At 31.6% G+C, this 24,427-nt stretch overlaps 1 protein-coding gene across 3 annotated transcripts; it reads right to left on the bottom strand.

Moving 5' to 3' along the window:
- Positions 1 to 165: 165 nt before the first annotated feature.
- LOC112799303 (kinesin-like protein KIN-4A) lies at positions 166 to 11,478 on the bottom strand. Of its 3 annotated transcripts, none has more exons than XR_011861773.1 (26): positions 10,668 to 11,478; positions 9,170 to 9,316; positions 8,930 to 9,085; positions 8,489 to 8,742; positions 7,746 to 7,933; positions 7,488 to 7,612; positions 6,961 to 6,997; positions 5,778 to 5,869; positions 5,570 to 5,677; positions 5,373 to 5,486; positions 5,166 to 5,241; positions 4,698 to 4,810; positions 4,192 to 4,287; positions 3,788 to 3,901; positions 3,580 to 3,696; positions 3,418 to 3,498; positions 2,938 to 3,009; positions 2,657 to 2,750; positions 2,549 to 2,580; positions 2,235 to 2,332; positions 2,067 to 2,162; positions 1,761 to 1,982; positions 1,423 to 1,582; positions 949 to 1,101; positions 531 to 873; positions 166 to 431 (listed from the first exon to the last, which is right to left on the bottom strand). XR_011861773.1 is itself a non-coding variant. In XM_025841682.3 (25 exons), the coding sequence occupies exons 1-25, from the start codon at positions 10,782 to 10,784 to the stop codon at positions 661 to 663; spliced, it is 3,075 nt and encodes a 1,024-aa protein (XP_025697467.1). In that variant the 5' UTR covers positions 10,785 to 11,478; the 3' UTR covers positions 166 to 660. The 3 variants fall into 3 exon arrangements, 1 of the variants encoding a protein (XP_025697467.1); XR_003200893.3 differs by having other exon boundaries at positions 577 to 873; XM_025841682.3 differs by having other exon boundaries at positions 166 to 873.
- Positions 11,479 to 24,427: the final 12,949 nt, after the last annotated feature.

Genomic DNA, 24,427 nt, shown 5'->3' with positions numbered 1-24,427 from the left:
AATTATTAGAAGAGAAATATTAATATTTTTTCTTTACATTTGCGCCAATATACAAAAAATAAAAAGGATACCGAATTAAGCATTCACAAACATGTTTGACACAATAAACGGCCAAATACTGCAACAGAGCTTGATAAATTCATAAAAAGCATCAAGAATGAAAGATTATTAGCTAACATCATAATATGAGTAATTTTGGGGACTAGTTTATCTGTACAAAAAAATCTTGCAATATCTTTTGTAGTACATGCAAAAGGAGGACCATTTTGGTTTTAACTATCTAAAACTAAAACTGATCTTTCCTATGATATTATTAAATGTCAGCGTACGGCTACATGTGTCGTTACAAAATTACAACATACACAAATGACCATAACACAGCCTTTTCCAACAGCCAAACTCTCAGCAAGCTTTTCCAATTTACTTATTGCCTGAATACACAATGCAAGTTGGAGAACAATTTCAGTGCTAAAGAATTCAAGTGGCACACTCCTCTAGGTAGTTATGGAAAGAAAATGCAACATGTTTACCGGAGCACTATGTTGTCTAGGATGTTAAAAACTGTTTGTGGATTACCTACAACTATCTGAGCTTTAGCCAAGCCATGTTGAAACACAGAGCAAGCACTGGAGTTACAATGATGTCCTTATGAGCTCAAACTCACATAGCATTGATCAAGGCCTGTGCTCGAGGCCTTGACCTCATGATTGTTTCGTCGCTGTGTTTGATCCATTCTGAAAGTTTCCACGGTTTCTGCCATTTCCATTTGAACTGTATCAGCCATTGATGATGACTTCTCTTCCACCTCCAAAGTTTTCCAGCTTGCCCAACAGCTGCTAGCCTCCTTGCTGACAACTCCGCAATGGGTATCATCTGAATAGAAAACCATTATTGCTTTAACCGAAACATGACACAATTGGTGTACAAACAAAGCATATAGTGGGGTACCTTTCGTCCATTGTCCATAATAGTAGCTGACTCTGTAACTGACCCATTAACAACTCCAGGGGTGAATTTAAGTTGCTTTGTTGCAGGAAGTGACATGGGAGACAATGGGCCACTCAATTCATCCGCAAGGTGTTTCAAGGACCGAGAATTTTCCTGTTGGTTTCAATCAAATACTTAATATATTTTAAATTAATGAAAACTAAGTTTATAAGATTCCAGTACTCATATTTGGTTAAGAAACTACGATTAGATAAGCAGAGTTTAGTGATGGCTAAATAAAGGTTTCAAAGTTTTAAAATATTGTTTATCATTTCAAAATCATCTGGGTCATTAGACGTACTTTATCCTACAGAACTTAACCATCTTGCTCTAATCTATTTCAAATGTACTGATAATCTCCATCTGTATGCTGTAGGAGTTAAAATATTTGCACATAAAGCTCACAGTAATTGCTGATAGAATAGAAAATCTCACCATTGATGTGTACAAGGCGACAGAAACAGCTTCTTCCTTAAGTGTTTGCTCCTTTAGAAATTCTTTTCTCTCTGTTTCACTTTCTTTCTGTAGCCTTGCTAGTTCGTTTATTTGCTCTTTCAAGTCCTGAAGTTCTATATTCTTTTCCCACAATTGACACCTGTTAATGGAAATACAGACTACAAAAGCTTAAACTGGGTAACAATCCTCTAAACATTGACAATAAAGAAAATAAAATAAATAAAAATAGAAGTGCATCTTAGTGAATTGTTGTCTTTAATCCCTAGTCAACTGGGTGACAATCTACAAAAGCTTAAACTGATTCATTCTAAAAGCACCTTGCTTCTGCTGTAGCATTGAATAAGTACTGAAGCACATTCTTAGCATCTCCCATTGAGCGTAACTGGTTCCAACGTCCACGGTTACTTAATGCACGTTCCCTTGCTTCAGCCTCTGTAAGTTGTAAAGCCATGGCTTTCAAAGCAGCCGAAGACATGCCCAGCATATTCTCAAGAGAAGCTATTCTTGAGACTTTTACATCCGGTGGCATGGATAATAATCTAACAAATGGAGGAAAATAAATTGTTATATACTCCAAAATATCCTCAATGTGCCTTAATACACATGCAAGAAAATATTTCTACCTGGAATATTTGTTCTGTCCTGTAGGGATACTCTGGCAATCCGAGAACTGATGGACTTGTTTCAGTGTAGCCAACTCTTCCTCCAATGCAGCTTGGCTGAAAAAGGTTTCAATCAATATTATATTGTATGCTTGGGGAGAAAAGGAGAAAACAATTGTGGTCACTTACACCTGCTTTTGCTTTTCGAATTCAGCACGAACTTCATGCACATGTACCACGACCTCAAGCTCCTGATCAAGCCATTTTTGGAGGGATTTCTCATTAACCTAGGAATACAAATTATGTTAAAAAATTTTATAAAGGATTTGCGCAAAGTATTTAATACCAAAAAAGCCAATATGAAAGATGTGTATTTAAACATCACAATTTTGATGTGTAGGTAAAGATATCAGAAGTAGAACAGAAGCAGACCAGCAACGAAAAGCATAACAAGATTAGTTGCTTTTTAAGCAGTACTGCATAGGCTAAGAATTGATCATTACCAGCCCAGGTTGAAGGTGTCCATTTGAATAAGCTGAAAGAGGCAGCAAATAGTTAGGAAAATAGTATATAAAGTAAAAAAAGATAAATAATTCCCTTTCAAGTTCTACCAGAGTTTTCACGTGGAGAAGATTTGCGGGCTTCCAATAATTCCTTTAGCCTTTTTGTGGCTATTGTTGCTTCCTCTGTCTTCCTATGAAGCACCTGAGAACAAGAAAATGAGTGAACAGTGATCTAAAATCTTTTTCCCCATCCCCATCCCGCATGAATTATCCCGTCTTCGAGGCCCCATTTGGGACTTTCGACACAGGGAACTCGACACAGTAGGAAATAATGCCCCTATCATGTTGGCAACAAAAGAACATGGAAAACACTCAATTTTATATCTTACCTTTTTTTGGCGCTGGTTTAGAGCCTCAAGTTTATGTCTTTCATACTCATTCCTTCTTCCCTCCTTTTTCAACTGTTTAAAATTAGATTGAAGATCAAAATTACAGTGGATGAGACCAGCATGCATATTTCTCTTTAATAGGAAACATGATATATTTTGAGAAAATAATGAGATAAAACTCAAAAAAGATTACTCTTATCATTGAACTGACCAAACTCAATCCCAAGACTACTGCAAGGAGAGATGGCCAAACATTTATAAAGGCTATCATTACCATATCCCTAAACAATTATCAAGTAGGACTTATCAAGTACCAAAGAGCATTCAACAAAATTATCGCATACTATGTTCCTTCAGAAAGACATGGACTTTGTATATTGTGCACAATTAAGCACTAATTATTATAAGGCCTAAAAGTTCCAATGCCTTTTTGAAACAAGAAAACAGAATATTGATTACATATTTATAGAAGCAAATCACCTGAAGTAACTCCTTTTCTCGAGAAGCCTTCCATTGTCGAAATTGTTCTGCCTCTTGCTTCATTTTTTGCTGCAATTGGACCTACAGTTTTCATAAATCCAATATCAGATACAAAGTAAAAATTTCAATAATTAAGTAGCTCGAAAAATTAAACACAAGTGCCTTTTGAGCCTTGATGTACTGTATTTCAGCTTGCAATTTTTTTGCAGTTTCTTCGCTCTTCTCCTTTTGCTTTAGTAGCAGCACCTGGTTTTCTTGTTTCTTCTTGAGGTCTAAAATCTGATGTTCAAGATTTTAATATATAAATATCTCAGAAACTATTTAACATTGGAAAAGGACAATTACCATGAAAATAATATCGAAATATTACCTGTGCTTCCAGTGCTTTCAATTTTTGGCCACGAACATCTTGAGATTTCTGTGCTAGTCCATCAATATTAGCTGAAAGATTCTCTACCTCATGCAACAAACGGTCCCTCTCTTGCTATCATTATCATTCCAGAATCAGTAAACAAGAGAAAAATAAACACTTAGGATTTGTTTGATTCCTTGTTTTCATTCTTATGTTTTCTGTTTTCATAATTGTGAAAAGAAAAACATAAACATGACAAAAATACTGTTTACTGTCTTCATTTCTTATTTTCACGACTTCTTTTTTTACAAAATTTTAAAAACAAGTTACACAAAAAATGTAGACAAAAAATAAAACGAACCAGAAAAAACCTTTCGTTTGTGTGCTATCTCAAAAGTATTTAAACCTAACTATGTCCAAACCTGCACTTTTCTTTTTTCCTCTTCAAGCTCCATAATTTTTTTCCCAAAGTGCTCTTTGAGTGCTTCAGTATCAATTCCAATGCGCTTCATCTCAGACTGCAAGGAAGTAAAAATGTATGGAAATTAAAACACTATAAAATGGAACACTTACCGATTTACTGTTTGAGGCCCCAAGATATTAGTATAAGGACCAATTAAGAAAAACAATTAGCACATTCCAATATCACTTGTTTTTTGCTTTTAGCCTTCGAATATTGTTTTGATGGAAGTTACTCAGCTGACACCTAATATAACCTTTTAAAGGCATTCTAAGAGCTTGGCAAAGGTCATTAAGGTTGTGGATAAGAGAAAAACCAAGCTGACAAGAAGATCTACATAATTGCATGCTCACATCTCTGCCATCAGATTTGAAAGATAAATTTCTGAGATATATGGTAATTAGATCCTAAGTTAAGAAGCATTTAAGAACATCCATAAACTCTAAGAACAAATTTCAGAAATGAAACCTCTTTCTGCTCTAAGCGCTTATTTAACTCATTCATCTCTTTATCCATGGTATTCTGCAAAAGTGCATGCTCCAATTCCTTTACTGCTTCATCACTTTCACCTGAATCGTCACCTGATAAAAGTAGGGAAATAGAAAACATAAATAATAGCTTCTCTGGACAATCCAAGATGGCCAGAGTCGGAAATTACTCAGCCTTGGTTACATAATATAACAACACAGTATCAAAGTACTGCTTATTTTCATAAGAGAGATGCATAGACTCTAGTCCCTGACTATACACTTAATAAATGTAGAGACTATTTACTAGGACAAGGAAAAAAATACTTCTATATTCTTCTGAAAGAAGGATGCGGGGCCATGAGTCATTTATCCTATCCCTCTCTGCAAGATTCTGAATTCCAATCTCATTTCTTAAAATTATGAAATTAACATATGGCTCAGAATACACAGATAAAAAAACGTGTACCAGATATACTTTCAATCATGGGATGATCAGATGAAACAGAGCTCTGAAAGTGTCTTTCAAGATAAATATGACCATCCTGAGAAATTAAGTGGAAAAGAAATAAAAATAAATGTCCGTTATGATCATCTGGTTGTTTTAATGACATTGACTTAATAAATACAAGCAAAAGTAACAGAAAATCATTTAAATTTTTCCCTATTTACATACTGGTTCATCAATTTCACAGTTGTCTACAAAAGCACATCTACTGCGATATTCATGAAGTTCATGAGAGAGGCCCTCATTAGTCGCCTCAAGCCACGCAATCCTTTCCTTGAGAACCTGTAGAGCAGGAGCATCAAGGTATATATTAGGCTCCACTTATCTTACGGTAATTCAAATGTAAAGTTTATGATGATATATACCCGCACTTCATCAGCTGGAGTTCCTCCCCGAGCACAAAGTTCAGCCTGCAAGTACTTTAACTGTTGACGCATTTGCTGCATCTCATTGGATATCAAATCTCGATTAGCCTGAAATTAACAACAAATATTGTAACAGAAGAAACTTGATCTGGTTCTCAACGGCTGGATTGTACATGAACTTAAAGTAACAAAGAACCAAGAATCTTACAATAGGCTTATTTTGAATATTGCGAGCACGATTTGCATATTTGAGAGTGTTAAGACTTTCCTCAGCATTGATGTCGGCAGAACTAATGCAAGCTGGGAAAAGGAGAATCCTTTCGTTATTAAAAAGCAGGTAAAATTGGAATTATGATCAGGAAAACAATATTATAATAAAATCTCCAGGAGGCAATAATATACACATGATGCAGTATGTAGAAACTATGTATAAAAGAAGAAAGATATCTTTAATTAATCACAAAAGTCAAAAGGTAAAAACACTTTTATCTGATTATAAGAATGACAGTGATAGACATGTAAACATCAAAATTCAGCTTGGTTTAATAAAATTTTTCAAAGCACTTCATTTTGTGATAGATAAATGAAAAAAGATCATATGTTTGTGCATGCAGATTTTAAAATTTAGGAGTACTTTTGAAAGCACCTAAGGAGGTACTTTTCAAAGTTAGTTTGTTCTTATTAAAATTGAAAAGTCTTATATAATCTCATATATTAATAAATATCCAAATTTATCTTTATATTCATGTCTGTTATGGTTTTTCTAAATCTTAAAAATTGTTTTACCCAACACAATTGATGCTACAAGTTTTGGAAAACTATCTTTTAAAAGTCAGTTTTAATAAACTACTTTCGAAAAGTAAAAGTTTTCCAAACCCAGTTTTCATCTTGTATTTTTTTTAATCTAACTGCTGTTTTGTCACCCCCCTACTTCAATCATGAAAGTAAATAATTAATGTGTTCCTAGCGTCATTTCCACTTGACCAATTCTGCTCTTTTGTGGTATAAGAGTATCATAAATGGATGCAAAGGAGCAAGTTTTGTTAGAATATTCATAAAAAAAAATAAAAAGGAAGATGGAAATACTCCTCTACCCTTATGATATGTGGTAGTATAACAGGGAAATCTAACCAAGTATTATTTAAAATTAACTGTCCGCATAGACCAAGCACTAAATCTATTAACACAGGAACTTGAAATTAGTAACTAGATTATACATTAATAGAAAAAGATTTTCCCTGCTGAAATAAGATGGCTTCAAATGAAACAAAATGAAGCTAAGGAAAGCAAAGGAACATTTCATAGTTTCAATGGATTTAACCAAGGGAAAAAAGAGAAGGGTTTAAACACACAATAGTTGTATTAATGAATCAACTTTTAGCAACGATTACCTATCATGACAGTTTTGCTGTTTCCACCAAGTGAATCCTGCAACAAGGACCAGGAATTCTGGATCAAAAGACTCTTAAGAGATGGACATTAAGAAACTAAAGATAGTTGATTACTATGTATAAAGTTACAAGTCAAAGCTTACAGACTTGGATATAGAAAATGCTGCTACTGATAAATAGTATCTATGATTTCGCATATTAAGTTTATTTTTAGGTTCCATAAAGTTTTATATGAATTTTTTGTTCAATGCCTTTAAAAAGTTTTAAAGCAATAATTGGCCAGAAGAAGAATGTATATGAGACCTAAACCTGTAAATCAAACTATGAATATGTAAGGAAGATATGCTAAGAGAGATGGTCCTAAGAACAAATTTTCAAAAATTGCATAATAGCATAAAAATAAGAAAGCTATGGTAAACATGATTCTCAAAAGAGCAAAATGCAAAGACGATTAAGTCTAAAAGCTACCCTATAGGTAACACACAAGCACATAACCACTATGTCAAACCAAAAAAAGTTAGCCAAACCTGCAAAAGTCGAGTGAGTTTGCTATCCCGATACGGGACATGCATACCCTCCTTTCGCTTTTTCTCATCTCCCAATGCGCTTATGACATTTCCAAGTGCAAGAAGACCTTTATTGATGTGTATGCCTATTAACCAAAACATCTAGTTAATATCACTATTGAGTCCTTACCATTGTCTACTGCAGTACCGAGGCTGTCAAAGAACTTTGAAATTTGAAACAAAAATATGAGGTATTCAAGCTTGTCATGTATAACCAACCTTCTTTTAAACGAACACCATCAGAACCAGTTCTTTTAGCTCGCTCAGATCCAGCTAGATCTACCAAATGGAGCTTTGCAGAAAGGTATTCTTCACCCATATCCTCGTCTGAAGAGTCATTGTCGGGAGAAATTGAATGGAGCTTGCGCATCTGTTCTAGTGTGATTGTGAAGATGGCATGTGACCGACTAAATACAAAAAGGGAACCACAATTGTTAGATAACAAAAATTATGGTGGAAAACATAGAAATAAAGCTTTTCTATCACTTCTTGTTTGAGTTTAAAATCAAATGGAAATCACCATAAAAAGCTAAAGTGCAAAGCCTACGTCTACTAGGAAAAAGGATTTAAAAAAACTATCTTCAAAAACATCAGTACCACCCAAACCAAATTATTGATAACTATGGTACCAACAAAATGATACTGTGTTTCATAAAACTCATCAAAATTATTGTGCCCTCCTATCTAGAGAACATGTGATTTTTCAATATAAAGAATGACTACCTGACGTGCTCATCTTCATCATAAAAATGAATGCAATTTTCAAAATTAAACTAATACGAGAATGTATTAGCTAATATTCCGATGTTGTCAGCATGGAAAAGTACACAGAATGTAAACACATCACCAGACATATACACCAAAAATGTGAAGCTGTTTCAAATTTTCAATGTATTCGAGCATAAAATGACATATTTAACATCTTTTTACAATTGGCATTAGACTGAGAGCACATTATTTACCTGGACTGGTTGTTCATATTTGTACTTCCTGTTGCCCTACTTAAAGAACCCTGCTCCAAGCAAGTAGACATCTCCTGTAGTGTACTCACAGCAACTTCAGTTGATCCTGCCAGTGTTATGACTCCACTTGAGGTTTCACGAATTTGTATCGGTGTTCTGCCAGGAACAGTTGCTTTTCCAGAATTGCCATTAGCAGATTCCAATTTACTGTTAGATACAGAATCTAACAAGTCCCTCACCTCTTCCTTCAAAATCTTTAAATAAATTGTACAAGTAAGTCCTCAAAACAAATGGCTGCAAGGAAAATCCATTTAACATGGATCATCCATAATTCATAAAATGTTTAGGCGGGTTTATAATCAAATGATTCAAATTTTAATAAACAAATCACTATATATGTTAAATATTTGACAAGATACCTCAATGTTATGGATAATATACCTCAATGTAGGACACATGCAACTGAAATTCTGTCTGATGCTTTAGTGTTTCAACCTTGCTGAACAAGGCATTCATGACCTTAGGAATTAATCCAGCCTGAGTCTGACAATTGTCACTATAGCCAGTTCCCATTGTATATGTTTTCCCAGATCCTGTCTGTGGAGTATATGTGCATCAGATACAAACGAATAGAATGGTCTTTTCCAACTTCGAGTGTATAACATGCAAGATCGATCTCACCTGGCCATACGCAAGTACAGTAGCATTATATCCTTGGAATAAGCCATCAACTAACGGGGCAATGCATTCTTCGAACATATCAGCCAAAGGAGACCCACCATTTCCGTAAACATGATCAAATGTAAAGAAATGTGACCCAATTTGGACCTGATCATCCAAAAAAATACACATTAAAAATGTGAAGGTTATCAAGGTCAGTGATAGATATTACAGTGAAGTGACACAGTATCAGAATAGAATGATTCCATAGTTTCAACCTTCAAACAAGCAAATTTTAATCAATTGGCATTTTATTTATCCTAGCATACATGAAAATGTAATTAAATGCATCTATAAAACTGCAACTCAATTAATATGGTAGTAAATCCATGTCATAGTACCGTACGGAGTCCATCTTAATGTGCAATAATCCATATTAGGGGGAACATGTTTTTTTACTTTAATTTTGACTGATGATGACCTCTCACTTACAGCAATAATCGTTTTACTCCCTGCTCTTAATAATAGAGTAATTTTCTAAACGTGATTAGGGTGTCTAGTCTTCAAATAAAGAAGCGATTATCCTATAAATTTCTAGCGTTGAGTTTACCTGCGATGGTGAAATTCCAACAACGTATTAAGTCATTAAGTAATTGATTAATGAATTGATCAAGTAATTATGTAATATTGAATAAATCTCGATAATACTTCAGTGTTAACTTCTAAGGTGCTAAACTATCATTTTTATCCACAAATAGCATCAACATCACTATCAACACACACATATACGAACGATTCACAAACACAAAAGGACACCAACCCTTCTGCGCCTCCACACACTCTACACCACCAAGACTTACATGTGTGAATTCTAATTTTCATAATTAATGAACACATACGATTATTTTTCACCTTTCCCCTCTTCTCTCACCATCTCGTTTCTGAGGATGTAGCTGATAAAAGGAGTAGAAGTAATTTGAAAATTTTGGATAATTTTTTAATAAAATTAATTCAACAAAAATTTATCGCTTGAGTGGGAGTAGTTTAGCATTTGAAAATTTTTGGATAGAAAAAATAAATAAATAAATAATAATAATAATAATAATAATAATAATAATAATAATAATAATAAAGAAAAAAAGCAACAGGAAAGTATGTTATGACTTACGACATGAACAAACAGTACTTCAGCATAATTTTTGAAACAATTATTTTGATCATTTCTTTTTTACTTTACAAAATGATTTACGCAAAATTACACATTCAACATGGTAAGCAATCAAGAAAGGAATAAACAAATAACATTACATTTTCAAAACCCAAAAAAAAGAACATTCTTTTCTAAATGATAATAATTAAGCAACCTCCACACCACCAAAACAAAATTCACGAACGCACCATTAATTAATGAAGTGCATCCACTAAACGACAAAACACATTAATAATAATCACACAAAAAAACAGTTAAAGAAAAAGAAGCATCATGTTGACGAAGGTGAAGAGACGAGTTTCGAGGTACCTGAGGCTTCGCAGGCGTAACTGAAACGCATTCTCTGCAACCTTGCTGTCGTTCATCAGCAATGAGCGGACGAATGTGAAGAGCAACTTTCACAGAACAATTCTCCGATGTCTCCATCGAAACAGAAAAAGAAAATTAAAAGAAAAAGAAAATTAGGGAGAGAGATTAGAGGTTAATCGAGGTTCCAGGGGAAGAAAAACGAGTCCCAATGTGTGATCAATTACGAAGATTAGAACTTAAGATAACGATACAGCTGCAAGAGAGAGAGAGAGAGAGAGAGAGAGAGAGAAATAGATTTTTAACAGCAGGAGAGAGAGAGCGTGAGAAAGAGTAGTGGTTGTTGAGTGAAGAAATTGAAAGAGAAGGAAAGAACGAAAAGCGCGGTGGTTTGAAGAGTAGCAGAGCAGAAAACAAAAAGCAACCGCAATCACAACAACCACCACAATTAACAGTTTAACACTACATTGAACAGTTTAACACTTTTTCTTCTTCACTACTTCTTGCTTCTTGTATGGCAGTGACTAAAACTAATAGCTATGCGCTATTGCCTATGCCGATGCTCTCTCTCTCTCTCTCTATTCCTTGTTTATTTTATACTTTTATTTTTTTTTTTTTTCTTCTTCCCGTGGCAAGTTCCGAAGCACAAGTGCACTACTATCTTCACTCTGTCGCTCTTTTCTCTCTCCCACCACGCCCTTTTCCCTCCGAATTTATTTTATGGCATTTTATTCTCCGGTTAATATTCAACGGACAAAATCTCTATTTCCATCAATATTTTGGTAGGTGTGAATATTATGGCGAATGCTAATACGTCAAAAAAAAAAGGATCCTAACGTTTTTTAAAACTTAAATTATAAATTTTAAATTATTGTTATAAAATTATAAAAAATATTTAAAAATAATCAGATATTATCATTCTATAATTGATGTCATTTTTAATTTAATAAAATTTTGTAATGATTATGTGTTAATAAAGATTTTTTATTTTATGTCTTCTAAAAATATATGTTAAAATTATAAATTAAATTTTTTTTATTATATTAAAAATATAAAAAATAATTTTTTAATATATTTATTTTATATTTATTAAAAAATATAATATTTTAATTAATGATAAATTTATTACGTGCCTTAAAGGCGCATATATATTACCTAAATTCAATTAGAAAAGTTGCGTCAATAAAATCAAAGCTTATGTGTTTGAATCTAGACGTAGGAAAAGGAAAATCACTAAAGAAACAAAAATCTCACTTGTAGTTGTAAGTAACTAGTAAATAATTAATTAGCATTGATAAATGTGGCAGCATTGACTGGATGCAGACTATTGGCTCTTATGTTGGACTTTTTAAGAACATAATAATTATTAGGTGTTTAGAAGTTGGATTAATCTATACGTACAAGTGATTTTATTATATAAGTCTTATAAGTTCTTTAATTGATATTATACTCAAACACATTTGTTATGCATATACATTTCACGCACTTATAACAGATTTTTTATTTTTGAAAAAATTATGTTTCTTTTTTCAAATTTTTTGTCTTTTTCTTTGTCGTTTTTTTTTTGTTTTCTCCTTCTTCATTTACGTGATTTTTTCTCTCTATTTTCTTTCTTTGTTATTCTCGATTTCCATTGTTTTTTAACATCAAACTCTGAAATCGTTTTTAAAGATAATGGATAATTCAACTTCAGATTGTCAGATAAACCAGTGCATGAACCTTGCTTGTAAAATTTACTGCTAATTCTTCCTTATTTGAATTGAATCTAATGTACTAGTTCAGATTAAAATTAATATAATCTTGTAGGGGTGTGCATGGCCCGGCCCCGCCTGAAGATCCGGCCCCGCCCTGAATACTTTAGGGGTTAATTTGGTGTGATTTCATCGGGTCTAGGACCGGGTAAGGGTCTCAAAAATAGATCCGGTCATTATTTCGGGTTGGGTCCGGACCATGGCTCGGGTCACCCGAAGTCTGCCCGATGGCCCGGTCGTCATACACAATTAATATTTTGTGTTATTAGTGATGGATGATGGCTATTCTTATGTGGAATTTAAGTATTGTAAACCTTAATATTTTGTACTATTAGTTATTCTAAAACTATAAGTTAATGTTTTATGTTTAAAATGCGATTTAAGATTAATGCATAATATTATGTTATTTGTATTGATTTAAATATTTGGTGTTATTAGCTAATATTAGTATTGATTATGGTTATGCTTTAATTTTAGAGAAGAGTTGGTTCTTATTACATTTTTCTAAGTGAATTTTACTATGTCAAATAATGGTTGGAGTCTTAGAAATTTGGATATTTTCACATGCTAGCTTATTAGAAGGTATCAAGGTAATAAAATGTTAATGGCCTGGTTTTTACCCGGTATAATCGTGGCCCGAAAGTGTATAGGTTTCATCGAGTCTAGGGCCGGGTTCGGGTCTAACAAATAGGCCCAGTATATATTTTGGGCCGGGTCTGGGTCACATCAAACCCGGTTTCACCCGATCCATGCACACCCCTATAATCTTCAAGAATATTTAGGTGTATTTTTATAAAAGTTTGGGTGTATTTATAGTTTATGACTTTTCATCTGAAGGAGGGTGAATTGTCTTATTCTTTTAATTGAATTATTTTAGTTTCGGTTTAGTTATGATTCATGAATATGGTTTTTGTTATTTTTTATGATGGTTTTATAGTTGTGTTTGCATTCTATAGTTTATGCTTGTTTTAATATGATGTATTTTGGGTGTATTTTGCAGCTCTTGCTGACTTTGGTGACTGATTTTAGTGTACACGTAACATAACTCATTTTTGTATTTGCAGCAAATTTAGGTGTAAAACGAATATATTTGGGTGTAATACGAAGATATTTGGGTGTATTTTTATTCTGATGAGTTATGCATAATTCAGAACTCTTTCTCTTCCTCCTCATCTTCTGCTGCTTCTTCTTCTTCATCTTCTTATTTCATATTCTCATAATTTTTTGGGAGGAAAAAATCAAACAAAGAAGAAAAAATACATAATGTTGCAAAATCAAAAGAAGAAGGAGGAGAAACACGACGATGAAGATGAAACACGTGAAGAAAATGGAGGAGAAACACAAAGAATGAGGAGAAGAATAAGGAAGAAGAGGAGGAGAAGGAGAAACGCGAAGAAAAATGACAGTTGTGGTTTTCATCGAGGAAGAAGAAAAATAGTCGTTCATAATGGTGAGTAGCGCGCTTTGGAAATAGGAAGTGGTTGAGTAACGTGCGTATATTTACTCTTAAATGTGGGAGTGTAATGTGAGTGTGTTTTATTAGGCTTGTGCCAACTTATAAGACTTATAAGACAAAAAGGTTTGTATGTGTAGCATACCTGTTAAGAGTTTCGCAATAAATTCTCAAAAAAATTTTAAATACCAGAAAAACTATCATACACGAATATTTTGTTAAATTATTGTATTTAATAAATAATGTGTATATTTAATTTGAATTTTTTTAATAAATTTAAATCACAATTTAAAAAGAATTTGCAAAAATAAAGTAAAATTTCACCTAACTTCTTTTTCATTTTCTTAAACTTTTGGCTTTATAAATAAATTAGCAAAAAAATCGCTTACATAAAATTATTAAATATTAGAAATAAAAATATTTTATTTTTTAAAATTATATTTATTAGAGATATAATTATTTATATTTTTATGTTAGTTTAAGCTTTTGAAAAAAAAAAGTATCATAATATAATATTATCTCTATGTTTAAAAAATTTAGCGTGTTTGGTGAATTTTAAAAGAGAAAAAAATAACATAAAATAAATAAAAAAATTTATGTAAAAAAATCAAATAAATCCAAAAAAATTATTTGAAGGAACTTATTAAAAATATAATTATTTATGTTGACTCTTCCTATCAACTTAAGTTTTTCGAAAAAATTATACATACAAAGAAAACACATTAAAATCCTATGTTTAAAATCTTTTTTAAAAATATTTATCTAATGCTTGATTATTTTAAACCGTTCAGGAAATATATATAAATATATACTCATACAAAGATAATTAATCATTTCTTAATTTTTTTAAATTTACAATCTTATATTTCTTTATTTTTTGTATTTCTTTACAATCATTTCATACATATTTAGTTATTTACTACTAATTAGTTTGAAATCTTTATTATTTTTTATCAATTACAAAATTTTTGTGTTTTATTTGTAGTAATTTGTGTGAGTTTTGAAAGAGTATAAGATATATAATTTTTAAGTTTTAACCAGATTTTTATATTTAGGTCTTGTACTTTATATGTTTAATTTGTTATTAACTTGTGTGTTTTTTATTTTGGTTTAAAAAAAAGTGATGTGTTTTGAAGTTGTAGATTTGTTGTGTTAGCATCGCAACTACCTTACAAGTCTACAATAACAAGAATAAGAAGAAGCAAGCATAATTATTTCGAGAATAGTAACAATCACTAATTCTTTTTCAAAAACAAAAAACATCTTTATAAAATATATATAAAATATGTAATTTTGTCAAGATGGAACCTACAAATTTTGAGAAAGTAAAAAAGTAAAACGAATGAAAAAAATACAATAAAAAATTATATTTGAGAAGAATAACACTTATAAGCTAGTAAATAATTATCTTTTAAATAAAGATGTCATTGAAATCAAATGGTACATATACAAGCCTAAACTTAATCTTAATCGATCTAATCAAAATCGGACAAGAATCGTAATAAAAAGATATGTACAAATTCTTAAAAATAGATTATACATAGATATTTGCATGCACCAATATATCACGGCTTTGAACATACTTCAATGCTATTGGCCTACTATATCGACATTTAAACTTACTCAACCTTTTGAGCTAAAATCAAGTCAGTCTAATTCTCAATATTTAACAAAAAAAAGCTAAAAATACGAAAAAAAACACAAGAGAAATAAAACTTTGGTGGAAAAAACACTTTATTATTCAAGTGTTTGTTACAAATGACTCACATCTCCAAACTCTAACTCTCACTCCTATTTATAGTCATCCACCTCCTCAATAGATAGTTATGATTAAATCTAATCAACGGTTCAAATTGATCATCCATAATCTTCACTACAAATATCTATCCTACCACATTTATCTAAATACTTATAAATTATTCCATATACTCTTCATACTTCTATATACATCCACACTCTTTTAGAATACTCTTTGACCTTCCAAAGTTTTTTAGAACCTTCTAAGGTATTTTGGGACCTTCTAGGATATTCTAGAATATTTCGAAACCATCTAGAACATTCTCAAACACTCCAAAAAATCATACAAACACCGTTAAATCTAACCTTAAAAAATTTACCGTGACATTCTCGCCCTCCTATTGCGCAAAAATCCTCGTCATGTTTTGTTCATGATAGCACTCTAGGTATTCTTGGAATTACTACAAATCTTCACGAGCTTCCCAACTAGCTTCGGTTATCGGGAGTCCTTTTCACTTGATCAAGTATTGGATACTTCGTGGTACTCCTTTGCGTCTCACAATACGATTAGCTAAGATCTCTTCAATTTTCTTATCAAAGGATCTAATCACCACGGACGGAGTACGACTCGAGTCACCTTTGCTGTAGTTCCTCTTGGTCTTCATGATATGGTTTAAGCATACTCACATGGAAGATTGGATGGATCTTCATAGATGGAGGAAGTTGTACTTTGTAAGAAACCTTCCCAACACGCCCGATGATCTCAAATGGCCTTTCATATTTACGGATCAAGTCCTTCTGAACCTTGCAAAAGGCTTTGAATTGTTGTGGAAGAAGTTTAATCATTACCTTGTTTCCTACTTGATAGTTTGCATGCCTCCTCTTTTTATCTGTCCATTTTTTCATCCTCTTTGCCGCTTTATCGAGGCAAGAACGAGTAATATCTGCTTGTTTTTCCAAGACTTAACCATGTGATAAGCTCCAGGGCTCTTCCCTGAGTAAGAAGAAAAAAGAGAGTGTGGTGTAAGCGGCTGTTGTTCGGTCATGATCTCGAATGGACTCTTTCCTGTGAACTCGCTCCTTTGCAGATTATATGAGAACTAAGCAATGTCCAAAAGTTTTGTCCAATTCTTCTGGTTAACGCTTACAAAATGCCTCAAGTAACACTCGAGTAAGACATTCACTCTCTCAGTTTGTCCATCAGTTTAAGGATGAAAACTTGTTAAGAAATAAAGCTCCAATCCAAGAAGTTTGAACAGCTCTGTCCATAGACATCCTGTTGAAGCATGGATCTCAATCACTGATGATGCTCTTCAGTAATCTCCAGTACTTCACAACATTCTTGAAGAATAGTCGTACTACTTTCTCTACAATGCAATCAGTAGGGGCAGGTATAAAGGTAGCATACTTTGAAAATTGATCAACTACCACGAAGATATATCCAAACCCGTCAGACTTCGGTAAGGCAGAGATGAAATCCAAAGACACACTTTTCCACGGTCGCTCCGCTGAAGGCAAAAGTTCTAACAACTCACTTGGTGTCTTATTTTCAATCTTATCTTGTAGGCACACGATACAAGTTTTTACATAATTTTCCACTTCATATCTCATTTGAGGCCAATAATAGAAAGATTCAATGAGTGCCAAGGTCCTTCATTGTCCTTGATGACCATCCCACTTGGTATCGTGGCATTCTTTCACCAACTTTCTCCTCAAATTTTTTCACTAAGGTATGTATAATCTTCTTCCTTTGGTGTAAAGAAGGTCATATTTTATCCAAAATCTTTTGTTCTTACCTTCTCTAGCCAATTTCACCAACTTTTTGGCTAATGGATCATGATGCAACCCTTCCTTGATGATGGGTATATTATCTTCTTTGACCATGAAAATGGCTGCCAACTCAATCTTTGATGGATGAATGAATCCAGCATTTAGTAGATCCTTGAGTTGCTTTTTCAACTCTTCAAGTTCTGGCAGTGCCATTGTGTATGGTGTTGAGGTAGACGACTTTGCTTCTAACTCCAGTTCAATCTTGTGATCCACCTTCCTCCTGGGTGGTAGTTGCTTTGCCAACTCAGAAGGCATCACATCCTTATTTTCTTCAAGCACTTTCTTGATTTTGGAGAGAATATCTTCTCCTTTGGATGTTGACTCCTCTTATAATAGAGTCAAATATGTCATCTCTCCCTTCTTGAAGCCTTTCTTAAGTTACATAGTAGAGAGCATCATGGATCCTTCAGCTTTTGAAATTGTAGGAACCATACATGATGACCTTTTCTCCATGAAGCATACTATGTGACGTATGCCATAGGTACTATATTTGTATTCCTTTGCAAATCGAGCCTGATGACTATATTGAAATCGTCCATGGGTGCTATTGAAAAATCCATAAGACTCTTCCAAAAATTAAGAGTCATCTCAACTCTTTTTGCTACTCTCTTAAAAGATTCAGCCAACTATTCCTTTTGGTGATCTTCAACCCAAGCCTCTTTGCTTCATTAGGCATGATAATTTGTGTGTAGCACCAGTGTCGATCTTAGCTATGACGAATTTTTCATTGATAAAGTCTTTGATATATATCAAGTCTTTTTTTTCTGCAGTTCTTGCTTCTTTGTCCTTCACAATATTCATGAGTTGGATAGATCCAATACACTCAATCACTTGCGATTAAGCCTTTTGTTCCTTGACTATATATGACAAAGTTCCTAATTGGAATAGTCCTTTATTTAGTGTGATCCCTTGCACATGAAGCATCCTCCTTTGGGCACAAAAGCCTTCTTCTTTTTCTCGTATTCTTTCTTTGAAAAGTACTTCCCTTCCTTCTTGGTTGAGAAACTCTTTCCCTTATCTTCTCCATCCTTAGTAGAACTAGGCTGGGAAGAAGACTTAGGTTTAGAGTCTCCTCGTTGATACTCGGTGAGCGATTCAGCTAGCACAATGGCTTAATCAACATTCTTAGCAATCCTTCTTTGTAATTTTTATTTTGCCCAAGGTTGGAACCCATCTCTTTGATGCTAAGTTAGGGATTTGAAGTGTAAGAGTAGTAAAATTCTGTATGTAGTCACTAATCCTACTCTTGTACTTCAATTTTTTCAACTTTTTCTTTGTTTCATAGACTACATTCTCAGGGAATAATTGTCTTTTCAACTCTCTTTTAAAATCTTTTCATGTGGCTATATTGCAAGTATCCTTTTTTTTCTGTCTACGCACTTTCTCTTCTACCATAAAGTAACATTATCAGAAAGGTAGAGAGTTGCAGTATATACCTTTATTACTTCTTCAACCACCCATTGGCTTTCGAAGTACCTTTCCATTTGTCATAGAAAGTTCTCCACCTCTCGAGCGTCCCTCATGCCCCTGAACTCCTTTAACTTTGGGAGATCAATCTTTGTCATCTCTCTTATAATGGTTGGTCGAGATTTTTCTTCCTCGAACCAAACTCGAACTTTCTCAAACAGCTTCAAAGAATTTTCAAGTTTTTCTTTGATTTGGAACATGCTTTCTTTAAAAGCATCTAGTTCTTCCAATACGTGAGTCTCAAGGGTCTCCTAGTCATGTTTTATCCTTTAGTAGCGCTCATCCATAGAGGATATAATATTCTCCAACACAGAAATTCTCTCTTTTAAGAAGTTAGAGTTCTTATATCTAGACTCACTTGAAGAATGCACCTTCTTATTTTTCCATTGAGAAGGAATAATATCCCTTCTCGTTTGAGACTCAACATGCTCCATGGACACACTAGAAATCATGCCTATAAACACTTGTGCTCCCTCTTGAATTTTGATATGATACCAAATTGTCACGGCCTTGGACATACTCCAATACTACCGTATCAGCACTCAAACTAACTCAACCTCTTGAGTTAAGACAAGTAAACCTAACTCTCAATATTTAGCAAGAAAGCTAAGAACACAAGAAAAAGAAAGTTTTGGTGAAAATAACACTTTATTAGTCAAGTGTTTGTTACAAATGACTCACATCCCCAAAATTTAACTTTCACTCATATTTATAACCATTCACCTCCTCAATAGATGGTTATGATTAAATCTAATCAACGGTCCAGGTTAATCATCTAAAATCTTCACTATAAATATCTATCTTACCATATTTTTTTAAATACTTCTAGATTATTCCATACTACTCTTTATACTTCTATATATATCCACACTCTATTAGAATACTCTATAACCTTCTATAGCCTTCAAAAATCTTCTAGGATATTCTGGGACTTTCTAGAACGTTTCGAAACCATCTAGAATATTTTCAAACACTCCAAAAATTATACAAACACCGTTAAATCTAACTTTCTAAAATTTACTGTGACAAATAGCTCGCCTAAATACAATAAGTACATTCATTGTACTAGCAACACAAAAGCACTAGAAGGTCTATCAACTTGATGTGAAATTCACCTTTCTAATAGAGAATTCAAGCATGAAGTATACATTGATCAACCACAAGAATTTACTGCAGAAGGACATGAAGATAAGATGTTAAGACTAAAGAAAATGTTCTATGGACTTAAGCAGCTTTGTGAGTATGGTACAATCGAATTGACAATATTTTATTAATCACGAATTCAGGAAAAGCAAAAGGGGGCCTACACTCAACTTTAGAACGCAAGGTAAATAAAACACTCTCATAGTTTTCTTATACGTGGACAATTTTATCTATACAAAAAATAATAAGACAATGATTAGAGAATTCAAAGAAAAAATGAAGCATACATTTGAAGTGACTGACTTAGAATTGATGCACTATTTTTTTATATTGAGATAAATCTAAATGAAGACGAAATTTTCATCTCGCAAGAAAAGTACACTCAAAATTTGTTGCAAAAGTTCAAGATAATTAATTGTAAGGAAATGTCTACTCTTCTAATCTATAATGAGAAATTACGAAAAAAAGATGAATATGGAAAGACATATATTTCGTAATACAAAAGTCTCACTAGAAGCACCCTTTAAACTTAATGTATGCAACAACTCTATTGTCCAGATTTATGTAAAAGATAAGTCAAATTCACTGTAAAGTTGCAAGAAAAATCTTAAGATATCTACAACGCACAAAAGGATATAGCATTCACTATAAATATATTAAAGATCCAAAACTACTTGGATATACTGACAGTGATTAAGCAGGATCAACTGACAACTTGAAGGTACTTCTAAATATGCATTTATATTAAGATCAAGAATATTCTCTTAGGCATAAAAAAATAAAAAAATGTGGGTCAATTTTCTGCTAAAATCAAGTATGTTGCAGTCGCAAATGCTACTAATCAAGCAATATAGCTAAAAAATATATTTGAAGACATAGGTGAACAATATATAGGAAGATCTAGCAACTATAATGTGCGATAACAAATCAGCAAACTAATGACAAACAATCCAATTTACCATAGTAGAATCAAGTACATAAGTATCAAGTATCATTTTCTACAAGAAACTATATTAAAGAAAAAGATAAAAATTGAATATTACAACATAAATGAACAATTGACCGACATTTTCACTTAGATGCTATCAAGATCAAAGTTTGAACTATTTAAAAATATGTCCAAAGTTCATAAATGTATATCAAAGAGCAATATTAATTATGTTATACCTTTGTAAAAATCTCTATAATTCTCGTGACTTTGTTTGGTAAAAGTAAATATCTAAATATTTTGATATAAAAAATCTAAAAATTAAATAAATAAATTAAATGACTACTAGAAATGTATATTAAGATAATATCTAGAAATCTCTAAAAAAATTGTCTAGAAATTTTAAATTAGTTGTGTTGTGTTCCACTTGTAATACTTATAAATAGACCAACATTAAACTCATTGTATCAGATAAGTGAAAAAACATATCGAGTTCTAAAATATCTTTATATTTTTTCTATAACTTATCAATAATATAACTATTAAATTTCTCTAATCATTCATCTAAATTATTCCTTTATTAAAACTATAATCTCTTCTACAATCTTGCCATAAAATTCAATACTATATTCCATTAAACAAATTTCAAATTATTAAATTACCTCCAACTTTTATTTGTAAAGAAGTACACAACAATTTATAATTAGGAACGATAATAGAATGGAATAGGACGGATATTTAAATATCGAATAATGCTAAAAAGACAAAAAAAAAAAACAATAAAAACTTATCTTATTTATTATTCATTAATTATTGTGATAATTAATAAATATTAAATAAAATAAATAATAATTATTTTTGACTAATTTTTTTTTATTACCAAACATTTTCGTTAAATATCTATATCCACTCTGAACATCCACCCCATGATCCTATTACCTGTCCCAAGTTGGTAATTATTATTGTTGGACTGCCAACACCTATGGGTATTTTAATTTTTTTTTTCCATATCCAAATTTGCGGATATATAACTACTCCATATTCGTCACGCATCACTCTGTCTCATACTCTGATTGCTTTATAATTTTTTTTAGAAAAATTTATAGCATGAAAATAAACAAATTAGACTAAATAAATTAATAAAGTTTTAAATATGATTAAATATTCTAGAAATATATTTAAATACAAAGACAATCCTAAATTGTTTACAATAAGACGTAGGATATAGATGGCCTCACAATACATTAAAATAGTCTTAAAACATCAAAATAATCTTAAACTAAAAAAATTAAATTATTACATCACATAGAATAAATTCATTTACTCCATTAATTTTAATCAAATATTCATTTTTAAGCATCTAGTCAACGAGTGAAAAATGCTTAGAAAATATCTGAATGAGAAAAAGAGGAAGGATGCGCATTAAAATTTTTGGGTGTGAATGAAAATTACTAAAAGTGTCTCCTTTAAATTTTGATATTAATACTTGCTTTATTTTTATCTTTTAATATATATACAAAAACAAATTAATTTATAATAATAATAATAATAATAATAATAATAATAATAACATTATATAAAAACATATATATATATATATATATATATATATATATATATATATTAAAAGAATGATACAAGAGGTGGGTCGGAGTGGATCAATTCAAATTGTCATCCTTATTCATAATACATAAATTTTCGGTGGAATTAAAGAAATAAAGAGTGATAATAATATTTGTGAGTAGCTTAGCCAATAAATTGGTTAAATATTATATCGTTAGTAATTATTATTGTTGGACTGCCATGAAAAATTCTCGATCACCAAAATAATTTTGAATAATAATTAAGTGAGAAAATATAAAATGAGAAGACACAACATCTAATTCAAAATTTTAAAATAGTAAGTCTTATAAACTCTTTGCTCTTCCATACTTTTTTTAATGTAAAACTAATTTCATATACTCTTACACTTACAACGTTAACAATTGTATCATCAATTTTCCGCATTATTAATAATTTTACAATCATACTGTATTATTGCATCAATTTATTTTATAAATAACTCTTTTTAATATTTATAACAAAATAGTTACATAAAAATAAAATAAATATATAAAGTATTAAAAGAATTTTAATATGAATTTTAGAAGTGTGTTTTATTTGAAAATAAAGGTTTTTAGTGTATTTACAAATAGATGAACATTGAGTCAGCACGCAACTAACATGTTGCATACGTGGTAGAAGTATGGCGTCAACATGCTACTTACGTGTTGAGTAACACATAACCTGTGTGTTGAACTAATTTTTTTGAAACAAAAAGAACTCAACACATTGAAATGGAGTAAATAAAAATAAAGACAAAAAAACACAATACACTAAACACAATTGGTATAATCCGTTGTTATCTTCAACCTCTGTGTTAGACTAATTTTATGACACTTTCACAATTTTATAAAATACCACAAACACTCGTATTTAAATAAAACATCATTCTTTTCTTTTTATCTAAAATAATTTCTGTTACAAAGTCATATTTTCCATTTGTTTTTATTTGTATGTATTTTATTTTATTATATTATATTATGAATGAACGAATGAATGAGACGCCCCGAGAAGAAGAGGGTATCATTTCCTTGTTATTCTTGTCCACAAAGGAGGTGATAGAGTATCAGGAAACAGAGTAACAGATGGCAGCTATGAGCAGAAAGAGACAGAGAGCGTAAAAAGCTAAGGGAGTGAAAGTGATTTGCAGCACAAAGAGACGTAGCATAAGGGCAAGAACAAGCTTTTTGGGCCCTCACTCACATGCACATCATAACTTTGCTCATAGGCCTCTGCGGTCCCTTTATAAAAGAAACCCACACCAAATTTATTTGCACCCATAATAATATGTTTCTATTTATTTGTCTAGTATTAAATTATTCTTTCCTTATTAAAATAATTATTTTTTATTTTTAAATTTATTATAACTAGTATATTAGATAAATAAAAGAGACACTTATTTAAAAAAAAAAAGGAAAAGTAGTCATTGTACATGACGTGTATTTATATACTCAACATTGTTTCTATTATCTCAATAATAATACATCGACTATCGACTATATCATATTTTTTTTTATATATGAAGGGAATAGAAAAAACGTGATAACTATTTTTTTTTCTTTGATAAAAAATATTATTTTTTAGATATTAAAATATTATAAAATATATTTTTTATCTTTAAGATTTGAATAAAAAAATATTAGTCACAAACTATATTTTTCACTATTTTGACCAAAAAAAGAAATAAGTTAGTCATTATGTTAGTGTCTATTAATTTGCCAGTAATAAACTAGCTAGTCTTTGTCATTTTAGTTTGGACAAAGTCTGGTGTTTTAGAAAGTTCGTAATACTGATGCATAGATATAGCCGATGTTGCGTGTTTGGTTTTAACGTTTTTATTTTTGGCCAGAAA

Source organism: Arachis hypogaea, chromosome 1 (genome assembly GCF_003086295.3).
Source record: "Arachis hypogaea cultivar Tifrunner chromosome 1, arahy.Tifrunner.gnm2.J5K5, whole genome shotgun sequence".
Taxonomy (NCBI): Eukaryota; Viridiplantae; Streptophyta; class Magnoliopsida; order Fabales; family Fabaceae; genus Arachis; species Arachis hypogaea.
This window is presented reverse-complemented; position numbering and strand designations above follow the sequence as displayed.

Excerpts from the sequence above, each read along its gene's own strand:
- LOC112799303 (XM_025841682.3), bottom strand. The coding sequence starts at position 10,784 with ATGGAGACATCGGAGAATTGTTCTGTGAAAGTTGCTCTTCACATTCGT. Across the intron at positions 2,751-2,937 it reads TAAACCAGCGCCAAAAAAAG|GTGCTTCATAGGAAGACAGA; the intron begins GTAAGATATAAA and ends TCTTGTTCTCAG. Across the intron at positions 2,581-2,656 it reads TTCTCCACGTGAAAACTCTG|CTTATTCAAATGGACACCTT; the intron begins GTAGAACTTGAA and ends TGCCTCTTTCAG.